The sequence below is a fragment of the Microcaecilia unicolor genome, chromosome 13 (assembly GCF_901765095.1).
Source record: "Microcaecilia unicolor chromosome 13, aMicUni1.1, whole genome shotgun sequence".
NCBI lineage: Eukaryota > Metazoa > Chordata > Amphibia > Gymnophiona > Siphonopidae > Microcaecilia > Microcaecilia unicolor.
In genome coordinates, this window is record NC_044043.1 from 88,810,614 (window position 1) to 88,824,385 (window position 13,772).

A 13,772-nucleotide genomic window follows, 5' to 3' on the forward strand; every position below is an offset into this window, starting at 1 on the left:
TTTCTCCAAGGACAGTCAGTACTGTGAATCCTTATGTCACCAGTGGACCTGGAGCGGACAATGGTACTCCAACAGTCTCACCACACATGCACAACTATTCTGCCTGCTGCATTCTACCTATTTTATCTCTTTTTAATTCATTAGAAGGGGGCAACCAATTGCCCTGTTTTATGAGACTGGCAGGGGTGGTAGTCTTCCCAAAGAAAGGGAAAGATCTTTTATCTTGCAGATCATATAGGCTAATTTCTCTGATAAGAGAGTGGACACTAAAATCTTTACCAGGGTTTTCGTGGATCAGCTCAAGAGTTGGATGCCTAGGTTATTTCACCTTGATCAGTTGGTGTTTATACTGGGAAGACATGTAGAAGACAATATTGGGAGAGTGCTAAACTTGATTGACAGGGCAAAAACATGCCAGGGAATGGTTCTAATCTCTGCAGACGCGGAAAAAGCCTTCGATAGGTTGCTTGGCTTTTATTGTTTAATGTGTTGGAGAAAGTGGGCCTGGGCCCTCGATTGAGGGGGGGGGGGGGGTGGATCTAGGTGATCTAGAAGTCACCCTTAGCTTGTTTTAAAATTAATGATAGGTATTCTGATCCCTTCCAGTTATCTAGGGGGATGAGGCAGAGATGTCCGCTCTCACCTATATTATTCACATTAGTGATTGAATCCTTGGCTTAACGGGTGAGGGATCAGGCCCTGATTAGGGGTTTGGGGATGAATGGCCAGGAATACAAACTGAGTTTATTTGCAGATGATCTATTTACTCTGTCCAATCTGAGGGATTCCCTGGGAGTGGTGGTGAGTGAACTTCAGGAGTGGTCTTTCAGGGTTCCAGGTAAATATGGCCAAATCAGAGCTGCTCAATGTTAACCTACCCAAGGAACGGCTAGATACCTTATGGGTACCCATTTAAGTGAGTGCATTCTTCTTTACAGTATCTGGGGATCCAATTGGGGGGGGGATGGGGTTCCAGCTTGTTTGACTTGAATTATGGCCCAATGTGCATAAAGTGCAGAAAGAGTTGAAGAGGTGGGATAGGCCGTTTTTTTCTGGATGGGATGCGTAGAGGTAATGAAAATGATGATTCTGCCCCAATTTTTATTTTTGTTTCAAATTTTGCTAGTTTGGGTGAGGGAGGGAGTCTGGCAGCTACAGTCGAATTTCTAGTTTCATTTGAGCAGGCCATCATCCTAGAGTTGGGAGGAAGATAATGTGCCTGGTGGGGAAATTGGAGGCAGGAAGGACTGGTGGTCCCTAATTTTAAGAAATACTATCAGGTAGCCCAGCTGTGTGCTGTGAGAGTGGAAGGCCAATAAATGTAAGCAATAGGTGGATTTGAACAGGAAGGGACAGTGAATGTCTCTATGCTGCATCTACCGTGGCTGCCAGGTGGAGGGGAGGCTAGGAGGAATGGGGGTCCCTTTCGAGGGCTAACGCTGAGAGTTTGAAGAAGTTCTAGGAGATGGTTGATAAAGGGGCAGAAGTATTCATGGTATACATCACTCCAGTTCATTCCAGAGTTTGACCCAGGGAGAGGGCAGGAGTTTCGGAGAGGGGGCTAGTTTGTGTGGGAAAATGCTGTGACTTTTAAACGGGGCAGGTTAGAAATTTCAGGATGCAGGTCAACCACTAAATTGAATGTTCAGGAATTTTGGAGGAGGTGACTCGGGGAGGAAGACTACTTTTGACAGGTTATTGGGACCTATCCTGCAAAAAAAAGGATGATCTCACAAATCTACAAATGTCTCAATAGCCAGAAGGGAGCAGGGCTTGAGAAGCTGACTTGGGCAGGCAGCTAGAGAATGCTAATGGGAATTGATCTGGCTACAAGTTAAATCAGTGAACTTGGCGACTACAGTAGTTGAACATGGTTATAAAGTTCTCATGAGATTGTACTATACTCCTGTCCAATTGGATAGAATGCAAGGGAAGGGTAGGGGAAATTGTTAGAGGGTCTGTAGAGGAGTTGGTACTTACATTCATACTTGGTGGGAGTGTTGTCATGTCCGTAGATTTTGGACTAGGATATTTTTGTTAGTGTCGCAAATATTGGGTAAAAGAGTGGATGCTACTATAGATATAGTACTTCTTAATAAGCGGTTTGGAGGATGAGGAGGATAAATTCTGTCAGTTGGTGATAATTGCAGCATACATAGTTTTGGTATCCACCTGGAAGCAGCAACTCATGCCGGTTTGGAAGTTGGTAGTGGACAAAAATGGACCCTTGGTAGAAAATATGTAAACTCGCAGCCCTCCAGGGTCATTGAGTGGTGCCATTTGAACAACAATGAAAGATTTTCCAACACTAGTGACAGTGCAACCCCTGACGGTTACAGTGACTGGATTGATACTGGTGGGGGAAGGGGGGAAGATTAGGCTTCAGTTTGGTGTCTGAGTACTGTTGCATAGCAGGAGCCACATGCACCTGCAGGGTGAGAATGTGAAAAATTCTTACAGTATTGTTGTGTTATTCTTTATATGCTTTAATAAAATTTCAGTTATTAAAAAAAAGAGGAATTAATAAAAGCTTCTGTCCTGATATAACACTATGCACCAAAATACATATTAGTAGAAACTAATTCTTTATTCAAACCTTTTCTGTCTCCAGAGGTGCAGCTGGCTCGCTTACAGGAACTGGGCTTCAGTTTGGAGGACTGTCGCAAGGCTCTCCTGATTTGTAAAGGTAACTCTAAAAATAAAGAGTTCCCTTAGTACAGATTTATACCTTGCAGAGACATATAATGAAACTGTCACCTACTTGGTATTCTGTGACTTCTGAATAGCATGAAAGGGGCGGACCCACTTTCACTTCCCATGCCCCTTCCTCATAGGGTCTAGGTTAATATCATCACTTTTTGATCTAGACATTTTTACTTTCTAGTCTCCCCGTTCTAATTTTTGCTTATGAATTGTGATAAATTTTGATTTATTCTTCCTTCTGACTTTTTCCCACTTTTCACTGCCCTTCCCCTCACTTCAGATGACATTCCTGGGTGATTAATTTGTGGGTGCTGCACAGTATTGATATGAAGCACTAAATTAAGTGTGTACCCCTGCATATCTCTTGTTCTCTACAAGTTGCTCAGAGATGAGAGAGGTCCACACATGTTTACTTGTCTGGTTAGTGTTAGGTTGGCATGTCGTTTAAGGTTGTTTTGTTTATTCTGAGTTTATCCTTATTGCTTGTCTACGTAAATACTGAGTAGCTGGACTGGATGCCAAGAGACATATGTCTCAGCTCAATTTCAGTTCTCTATCTCCACCTGCTGGTTGATGGATACAACTATCCCACAGGTTCTGGAATAATGGGAAGGATTAATGGAAAGAAAATTATCAGGTAAGACCTAATTTCTCCGTTTGGGCCAGTAAGAGTCACTGCAGCAGGAGCTCGATTTTCTTTGAAATTACACATCAAGCAAGAAAGACGCTTGATATGTAATTTCAAAGAAAATAAAGCTTAGTGTGCACAGGGACTCCCTGCTCTCACGTTCACCACCTCATTGAGATTTTTAGGAATCCTCCGGTACTCTACTGAATGGGAGGGGGGGGTCTGGGTTATAAAAAGCAGATTCTTTCTTGAATTCTACTAATATCTACATTGGTGAAGTAAATGGTTTCAGAAGCTGGAGGACACCCAGATCTCAGAAGCTCCCCATGGTCAGGTTTGGCTTGAACCTGGGTAAGGGCTCTCCGTGGAAGATTGGTACTACTAGCTGCACTGCCTCTCCCCCTGTTGGAAACCAACATCTCTTCCCCCTCTTCGTTCTTCTGCATCAAAGAATCCAATGTCAATGCAAATTGGATCAGAGAAAGCAGATATCCCTGCCGGGGATTTCCATTAACAGAGACCCAAGCTGTGGGTGCTTGATACAATGCTCTAATCGCTTGTTCAAAGAGGCAGTCAGCGCTGTAGACGCATAAGACTTCAAAGAGAAAACACCAATTAATCCTATCAAATGCTTTCTCAGCGTCAAAGCTGATAAGCAATGTGGAAAGCCCAGCATGATGAACATGTTCCAAAGTACCTAAAATAGGGTGAATATTTTTTAACGGCCTGTTTTACCCATATGAAACCCACTTGTGGTTCTGCTGTATTATAGAGAAGCACCCAGGCTAGGCAATTAGATGAAATGGTAGTCACAAAACACCTAGCCACCTGCCTGGGGTTATCCCACAGTCACTTAGAGGGTCTGTCCCCAGCACAGTTCAGGTCCACATGCACCTGCTATTTGTGCTCTACTCTAGCACCCTCCTCTCATTGACTGCGTCTCAACCACTTCTGGGCAAGTCTCCTGCTTTCAGATTATCTCCAGTAATTTCTAGGTTACTGGGGCCTCACTCCCAGTGCTCCTACCGTTCCTTGAAAGCACTCACAGACCCAACACACAAACCACCATGATTCTTCATTAGTCCAGACAAGCAGAGGCAATAAACTAAATTGTTTATTGTCATGCAAACAATTAGAACAATGAACTGAAAATATGCAAATAGTAACAGATAACTGAAATATGGATCAATTATAAAACTAAATAAATATTTGTTTACTATCTAAATAGTTCCTGGGAAGATCAGGACATATAGCTGCTCACAAATTATCAAATATAACGTTTCAAAGGGCCTCAGCAAAGAGGTCCTGCTCTCTTTTCTTCCTGGCTAAGACTGGAGGCAAAATCAGTAACTCCTGGGTAACTTCAAACTCCAGTACAATCAGAGCCCACAACAACAACATTTGAAAAATAGCTGGCCACATCACTGCAGGCACGTCCTCTCTTTAAGAATCATTCACTTATGTGCAACTATAAACATTGGAAGTGTTTATATTACTTAACAAAAATGAAGTCCCATCTGTCAACTACTGAGCTATTATATAGCAACCCTCTGGGTCCACCTGAATTAATTTATTCTCAACATGCAGATTCTTAAGAAACAGAATGATAATGCTCACTTTCTTTCCTTGTGCAGGAACCTCGATATAATCCATGACCCACCAAGTATTTAATTTCCAGTGTTCAGCAGATGTGTCTATAGACAGGGCCGGTCTTAGACAGGGGCAGTCGTACAGGGCCTCGCGCTCCTAGGGGCCCCGCATCTCTGGCACGTCTGTCCTACTGTCTCAGAACACTTCCCTGCTCCATACCTTAACGTGCATCCACATTTCAGTAGAGAGCATCAGGCAGTGGCAGCGATTATTATATCCTGTCAGCAGCTGAGCCCAAAGCCTCTTCGCTGCTGCGTCCCCTTTTGATGTCACTTCCTGCTTCCACATGGGCAGGATGCAGCAGCAAGGAGGCTCTGGGCTCGGCAGCTTACAGAATATGAAAACTGCTGCTGCTGTCTGCTGCTCTCTACTGAAACGTGGTATGGGGTAAGGTGGGATTCCAAGACCTCTAAATCTCCTTTTAAACTGATACATTATGGCTTATGGTGGTGGGCGTGGGTGCAGGCAGGGGAGTAGGCAGGTACGGGCAGGGGGCCCACTGAACTGGTCTGCACAGGGCCCCGCAATTGCTAAGACCGGCCCAGTGTATAGAGGCACCTTTATGATGTAGACTATGCAAAATCTTCCTATATCATAAAACTCACCTCTAACATTCTAATGTGCTTGGGACCGTGGCTCCCTCGCACGGAGGTGGTCTGCTAGGCAGCATCGAACCCGATGACGTCAAAAAACCCAGCTGATTGGAGGAACTGGCTGCTGGCACACGCAAACAAAAAAAAACGGAAAAACAAACAAAAAGGCTCAGACGCACTCCCGAACCTGCCGTGCTCTACCGTGCTCAACAATCGCCTTCAGAACGCTCGCACCGCACGAGACTGCCGCCCACCTGAGGAGAATACCGCCGCGGCGCCGCCCCGACACTGCCACCCTCCCGAACCTGCCGCACACCATACCGCCGCCTCGAAACGCTCTCTGGACTTGCACTAACAAAAAAGCCTTCAGCAGGCTGCGCAAGAAGCTACAACGAACTGCAGCCTTCTCTGGTCGAGGTTCACGCCGCCCCGAACCGCCCTCCCGATCTTGCAGCACTAACAACAGCGCAAGCTGGATGAGGTTCACAGACAGCAGTGCAACGTCTAAGCGAGCAGGTACAATTAAGGGAGGGAGGGGGCAGAAACTTTAGGGGAGGGGGCCTGGAACTTGAAGGGGAGACAGACAAAGACATGTAGAGGGGGTGAGAGAACAGAACGGGAGGGAAGGGGAGAGGACAAATGTTGCAGATGGATGGATGGAGGGCATGGGAAAGAGAGCACAATCGCTGGATAAAAGAAGGAAAAGGAATTCAAAAACGAAACACGGGCGGGGGGGGGGCACCCTTACAATGCCACTCACAGGAGGGAGGGGGGCCAAACTTCTAACAGAAAGGGGGGACTGCACTTCAGGCAGAAGGAGGGACACACACACACACAGTCTTTCACGCTCTGTGTGTCACTGAGACACACACTGTCTCGAACACACACACACAAACTCTCACACACTCTGTTTCAATGCCCACCACTGTGGTCCTGAAACAGCTTAGCGGAAGGAGAAGGATATGGAGACACACACACACGCTCTCTCTCACACACAACCAGTCTTCCAATCTCTGTGTATCACTGTCACACACACTCTGTCTCACACACACACACACACATTATTTCTCTGTCACACCCATACTCACACATACACATACACTCTGTCTCACCAAAAACAAAAAAACCCATTGCTAGCGCCCGTTTCCTTTCAAACAGAAACGGGCCTTTTTACTAGTTTTATATAAATCATTATATGGGGATAATTCCAAACAATTGGTCCATTATCTTGAATTTTCACCATTTTTATTCATAGCTTGGAAAGAACGTTTAAAGCTTAACCATCCGTTAAGTTAGAAAGATTCAGAAAAAAATCTTGTTTAGAGTCCTCTTTTTCTTGTTCAAGGTGTAAAAATTTGGAATAATTTACCCTTAAGGATTCAGAAAATTCAGATATATTTTGTATTTTGGAAATCTGCAAAGACATATTTTCAGATAAGATTTGACTTAGTGGGATAAGAAATACTGATGCAATTCTCCAGACATGCAGGGTTTCTTTTTATGTTATACTACTACTACTTAACATTTCTAGAGCGCTACTAGGGTTACGCAGCGCTGTACAATTTAACAAAGAGAGACAGTCCCTGCTCAAAGAGCTTACAATCTAATAGATAAGAGTGAGACAAATATAGGACAATCAAGCCATTGTGACATCACTGATGAGGTTGGCTCTTAGGCATTGGTGGAATGAGGCATTATGACATCACAATCTCAGCTCTGGATACCAGAGACTGAAACTCTTCACACTAAGGGGGGAAGTGGGCCAAGTATAGGACAGTCGAGCCATTGTGACATCACTGATGAGGTTGGCTCTTAGGCATTGGTGGAATGAGGCATTATGACATCACAATCTCAGCTCTGGTTAAATCACTGCTATATGTAATACTACTACTTAACATTTCTAGAGCGCTACTAGGGTTACGCAGCGCTGTACAAATTAACAAAGAAGGACGGTCCCTGCTCAAAGGAGCTTACAATCTAAAGGACGAAATGTCAAGTTGGGGCAGTCTAAATTTCCTGAGAAGGGGTGTAGTGGTTAGGTGCCGAAAGCGACATTGAAGAGGTGGGCTTTGAGCAAGGACTTGAAGATGGGCAGGGAGGGGGGCCTGGCGTATGGGCTCAGGGAGTTTGTTCCAAGCATGGGGTGAGGTGACGCAGAAAGGGCGGAGCCTGGAGTTGGCAGTGGTGGAGAAGGGTACTGAAAGGAGGGATGTTATCCGCTTTGAATCTAAATGGAATTTAGTGGATTATAAGAACCAAATACCATAGCATAGCTTTCAATTTGCACATTTGCTGGAATAATTTACGTAGTCCAGCAGTAACATTTGCTTCTTTCTTTGCAGGACAGTTGAACAAAGCTGCTACTTGGTTGTTTAAGAATGCTGAAACTATTAAGACACATTCAGTGAGCTCTAGTGATAAGGATGGGAACGGGGATGTGTCAGTTCGTAAGATCTCTGGCTTAGAGGTGAAAGCAGAAAGCGTATGCATTTGTTTCATTGATGACTGCATGGACTGTGATGTTCCTTTGGCAGAACTGACCTTTTCACGTGAGTACTGACCTGTTTCATTACCTAGCAGGGAAATTACTTCTGGATTATGTGATGAAGTTCCTGTTTGTACCACTGAGGAGTAGCCTGTTGGTTAGAGCAGTGGGCTGAGAACCAGTGAAGGCGGGTTCACATCCCACTGTGACTCCTTGTGACCTTGGCAAGTCACTTAACCCTCCATTGTCTCAGAAACAAACTCAGGGGCCATTTTACTAAACTGTGGTAAAAAGTGGCCTTAGCGCATCCTTACGCGGGTCATTTCCACACGCTAAGACTATTTTTTAGTATTAATGGCCATGCGCAGGGATGGCCCAAAGCAAGATGCTGCCTGAGGCAGGGCTGAGATGCTGCCCCCCCCCCCCCCTTCTTTCCTCCACGATTTTTACCTTCTTTTTATGCTTTTTAAAAGCCAGCGATGGCAGCGATTCCCTTAGGCTGCCCTGCTGCCGGCACCCACCTCTTCTCTACTTCAGCTGCCTCTGAGGAAACAGGAAGTTACCTCAGAGAGTGTCAGCCGCAGTAAAGGGAAGAGGCGGAGCTGACAGCAGGGCAGCGTATGGGAATTGCTGTCACCACCTGCTTTTAAAAAATGTAAAAAGAAGGTTAAATCGGGGAACAGGGGAGAGATACCACTCCCAAAAGAATGCCGCCTGAGGCCCCTACCTCAAGTGGCCTAATGGTCGGGCCACCCCTGGCCACATGCTAATATTTCCATTAGCATGTGAGCCCATACTGCAACCCATTCTGTAGATGGTAAAGTCTCATGTGCTAAGCATGCGCTAATTGGTTATCATATAGCGATGTAGGCATGCTAACCGATTAGCACAGAATATGCCAAGACCTGCTTCCTGTGCGCGCATGGCAAAATTACCGTGGGAACACCTCAACACGCCCCGTGGTAAGCCTTTTTTATTTTTGCTGCACTCAGCACGCATTAATTTTTACCACAGCTTAGTAAAAGGATTTCTTAGATTGTGCCCTCCTAGGACAGGAAAATGCCTACTGTTCCTGAATGTTGTTCATCTTGAGCTGCAGCTTAAGGCGTGAACTGAATTCTAATAAATAAATACATCTGATCACTACTAGGTGGACACAGTACTGTAATGCTCTGGATCTTTCATGGTTTTCAGTACCATCTTTACACTAATGGCTCCCAGATCTACCTCACTACATCAGAAATTTCATCAGTAATCCAGGCCCATTCTTAGCCTGCTTGTCTGACATTATTGCCTGGATGTTTCACTACCATCTGAAACTAAACATGGCCAAGACTAAGCTTCTTATCCTTCCCTGTAAACCTACCTCTCCTCTTCCCCCATTCTCTGTTTTGTATGGATAACGCGTCATCCTCCTTATCTCTTCAGCTCATAAATTTGGGGTAACCTTTGACTTCTGTTTCTTTTTCTGCACACGTCCAACAGACTTCTACAATTTGGCATTTCTTTCTCTATAACAGCACCGGTGTTTGTCCCTTTCTGAACACGTTACTAGATCCTTATCCACACTCTCATCATCTCCCTTTTAAATGACTGCAGCTTATTCCTCACAGGTCTCCCACTGAACCATCTTTCTCCCCTTTAATCTGTTCAAAATTCTGTTGCATGACTTATCTTTCGCCAGTGTAGTTGCATTCACATAACTCCTCTCCTTAAGTAATTTCAATGACTCCCTATCCATTTCCATATTCAGTTCAAAACCCTCTTACTGACTTAAAAGTGCATTCATTCAGCAGCTCCTCAGTATCTCTGTTTTCTTCCCTCTCCCTACACCCCTCCCTAGGAATTCCATCCATCAGGTAAGTCATTCTTATCTGTACCCTTCTCCATTGCCAACTCCAGACTCCAAGCGCCATACACCTGGAATAGACTTTGTGAGTCATTATATCATGCACTTTTTCTGACCCTACTCAAATCCAGGTTAAACACTCATGTTTTTGAAGCTACTTTTAACTCTTAACCCCTTATTCACCTGTTTTAATCATTCCTATAATAAATGAAACTACGTGATCCCTTATTCTATTATGTAGCTTCTCACTATTCCAGAACTTGTGAGGATGGTTGTGTCCATCAACCATCAGGTGGAGATAGAGAACTATCTCTCTCGGCATCCAGTCTGGCTCCTCAGTATTTTCTTTCTCCAGCAGGTGGATTGACACACTTTTCAGCCTCTGGTTCTGGTCCCCAGTTGAGCTTTGTGGGTGGCTTGAGTCTGCAGTCATGTCTGGACACCTTCAGATCCCTGTCTCTGGTGCCCCATGAATGTACTTCTACCCTCCCTTCATCTCTCCCCTGTTTCCTGTGGTGCTCTCCTTATTCTGTCTCATCTGTGGCAAGACTTGCGGAGACTGTGAGCTTGGAGGGTGCAGCCAGCAGTGATAAGTTTGAGAGTGGTTTGACTCAGAACCATTTGGAGGGCTGCAAGTTCTACTTGGTGCAGGGGAGAGACCCTGACTCACCACTTGGGACTGCGTGGTGTGGCGCTTGTGATAGTTGGGATGAATGGCGACTCCCGTGGACCTGCCAGCCGGCATTGGGGTGTTGCAGTGCATGAAAGCTGGGAATCTCTCAGGATGTGGAGGAAACGGCAGCAGCACACCTTCAGATTTGGCGCAGCATCTGAATATGCCGGGGACTTCAGGTTCTCTGACAGGGCCAGTGTACAGTTTGATGCAGGAGAACACTGGAACGGGCACCATATTGTCTGGGCCAACTGGCAGTGAGGAGCAGCCTCTGAATATCTCTTGTTCTCTACAGGTTGTCCAGAGATGAGAGAGGTCCACATGTGTTTGCTTGGCTAGTGTTAGGGTAGCGAGTTGTTTAAGGTGGTTGTATTTATTCTGAATATTGTCCTTACTGCTTAACTACGTAAATACTGAGGAGCTGGACTGGATGCCAAGAGAGATACGTCTTAGCTCAGTTTTCAGTTCTTTATCTCCACCTGCTGGTTGATGGACATAGCTATCCCTATAGGTTCTGGAATAGTGGGACGGACTATTAGAAAGAAAATGATCAGGTAAGACCTAATTTCTTCTTTTTCCTGTTTCTTTGTCTTGACTAGATTGTAAGCTTTCTCAAGCAAGAACTGTCTCTTACATGTTTGTTTACAGTGCTGTGTATGTCGAGTAGTGCTATAGAAATAAGTAGTAGTTGTAACAAATGCATTAGAGATGGTCCTTGTATGGTGTTGCTGTTGGCCACGTTAGTACTTTTCCCCATTGAGGGCCCAAGGCATTTTCAAATTTTGGTGTGTGTGTGTGTGTGTGGGGGGGGGGGGGGGGATAATTTAAGTTTGTGCCTGAGGTCATGGAAGGTTAAGTGAGTTGCCCAAGATCAGCGGGATTTGAAATATTAGGCTACTCTTCCACCTGTTTTGCAAATGTTTGTTTGTCCTTCTTTGAACAGTGTACCACCTGGGGCAGAGCACTCCTCCCTGAATGAAGCACCCCCCCTCCTCTGAGCAGGAGGGCGTGCCAAGCAGGCGCACAGCTGTCAACTCTGCTGGTCCCCTGCCCTGTCTGACGTCGACGTTGACTTCCTGTTCCGGGGCAGGAAACCAGCAGAGCCAACAGCCGAGCGCCTGCTCAGCGCACCCCTTTGCTGCCTTCACCGCCCCACGCTTCGTACACTGGAGGTTCTATTCTCTGGGTCGAACTGAAGCTGATGGTTCTGGATTCACTGGGTGATAGGGTGGGGAAGGGAGGAAGAAATAAATCGTAATTATTACTTAAGAGTGACAGTTCCAGTGGATGAATTCAGAGCCCATAATTGCAGGGTTTTGGAAGGACAGTGACTTTGATGACTTTGATGATACAAAGTAGGCAAAACAAAAAGCTGGGTGAAATAGTTGCAGTGAATTCTGGCTTGTACTTTGTGAAATGTGTTTGTCGTTTCAGCTCCATGTGTTTATGTTCAGTTGCTTGCATGTGCACCCGAGCAGGTGCCCTGTAAATTAATAATAAGGGAATTGCAGCATAGCTGAAGTGAATACAGAGGATGCAGCAAAGTGAGAAGCAAAATTAATTTACCATCTTATGAAACAGAAGACATGGAGTATGAATATTAAACAGAACCAACATACTGAAAGAGGGTCAAGATGTTTTAACAATTATTATGTATTACAGGTTTGAACTTCCGTCAGCATGTGGGATGCAGCCCTGAAGGCTGTGCTCAGTTTACCCTGTCAGGAGATTACTATAATCGGGAGCTTTCAGGTAAATGTTAATACGGTATATTATTGTTGCAGTTTTAGGAGTAGGGGGAATGCAATTAGTCTCCTTGCATTGAACCTATTTTATAACAGACGTGTTATAATAAGGTGAACTCCTGTTCATCCTCAAAGTGAGCGTTATTTATGGAGGTCAAATTCCACCATATTTATTTATTTATTTATTTTTTTGCATTTGTACCCCACATTTTCCCACCTTTTTGCAGGCTCAATGTGGCTTACAGAGTAAGGTTATGATAAAGTCGTTACATGATTTAAATACAGTTGACCATAAGCTGAGGTATAAGAGGATTTAGATGGAAAGGTGTTAGGTAAGGTCGTGTGAGAGGTGTTTTTGGTGTACTTGGGTGGTTTAAGGAATGATTTGTTTCATTGAGGATGACTTTTGTAGGCTTTGTTGAAGAGATGTGTTTTCAAAGCTTTGCGGAAGCTGTTTAGATTGTTCATGGTTTTCAGGGCCTTGGGTAAAGCATTCCAAAACTGTGTGACAAACACTCCGCAGTTAGGGCTGGGGCAGTCTGGGGGCAGAGTGTCGGTGCACCCAGCAGCTGTTCGGGTACCAAACAACTAACCAGGCGTAATTAGGACTGCTTTTTATGCTGTCTTACTTCCCTGGTTAATTATCTTGGCGCTGGCACTGAATATCAGCCAGACTCGGATACATTCTGGCAGCCAAAAGGTCCTGAATATCCAGTTCTAGTACCTGGATATCTGGGTCTGCATCAGCCCACAGGAGTCTGGGTTAAAAAAAAAAAACTCCAAACCAACACTGGCTGCCGTGGGCTGAATATTGCCCCATAAATTTGTATTTCACATTTTAAGTCCCTTTTTCTAAGCTGCGTTAGGCACTAGCACGTGTCTATCATGCGGTAAAAAGCACTGCCATAGGATGCACTGCTAGAGTGCCCATCAGTGCACGCTAATCCCATGCTGAAAAAAATATTTTTTTTTTTTTGGTGCACGAGGGAGTGTCTGTGGTCAGAGAGTAGGCGTGCCCTGCGCTGATCAGGTAGCGCAGGTACATTACCATGAGCTTCCTGATTAACGCAGGAGCCCTTACGACCTGCTAAATAGATGGCAGTAAGGGCTGTCGCGGTAATGGCCACACACTAATTATGAAATTAGCATGTGGCCCATTGATGGACTTATTCATTAAAGAACTGTGTTCCATTTTTAAAGGCCCATGGTGCTGTTTTTTTGTTTGGACTTTAGTTTGCACTTTGTTCCCTCTCTTTTGCTATACCCAAATTGAAAAGCAGCCATTTTACTGTGTCAGCAACCCATGCGCTAAAAGAGTGGGCCAAGTTTTAGCGGGGCTTAGTAAAAAGACCCCTTTATCAGCACAGCAAGGACAAATGAATGTACACATATCAACTCTGCCTGTTAGTTGTAAAAAGTAGCTTGTACCTGGGTTCATTCTTGATA

General features: G+C 44.9%; 1 protein-coding gene across 3 annotated transcripts in view; it reads left to right on the forward strand.

Moving 5' to 3' along the window:
* The window catches only part of VPS13D (vacuolar protein sorting 13 homolog D), a 386,590-nt gene that overhangs the window by 128,989 nt on the left and 243,829 nt on the right, over positions 1-13,772 (forward strand). For all 3 annotated transcript variants that reach the window (XM_030185614.1, XM_030185615.1, XM_030185616.1), the window contains exons 36-38: positions 2,612-2,686; positions 7,917-8,123; positions 12,244-12,333. In XM_030185614.1, the coding sequence (XP_030041474.1) occupies positions 2,612-2,686; positions 7,917-8,123; positions 12,244-12,333 (372 nt within the window). The remainder of the gene's footprint in view (positions 1-2,611; positions 2,687-7,916; positions 8,124-12,243; positions 12,334-13,772) is intronic.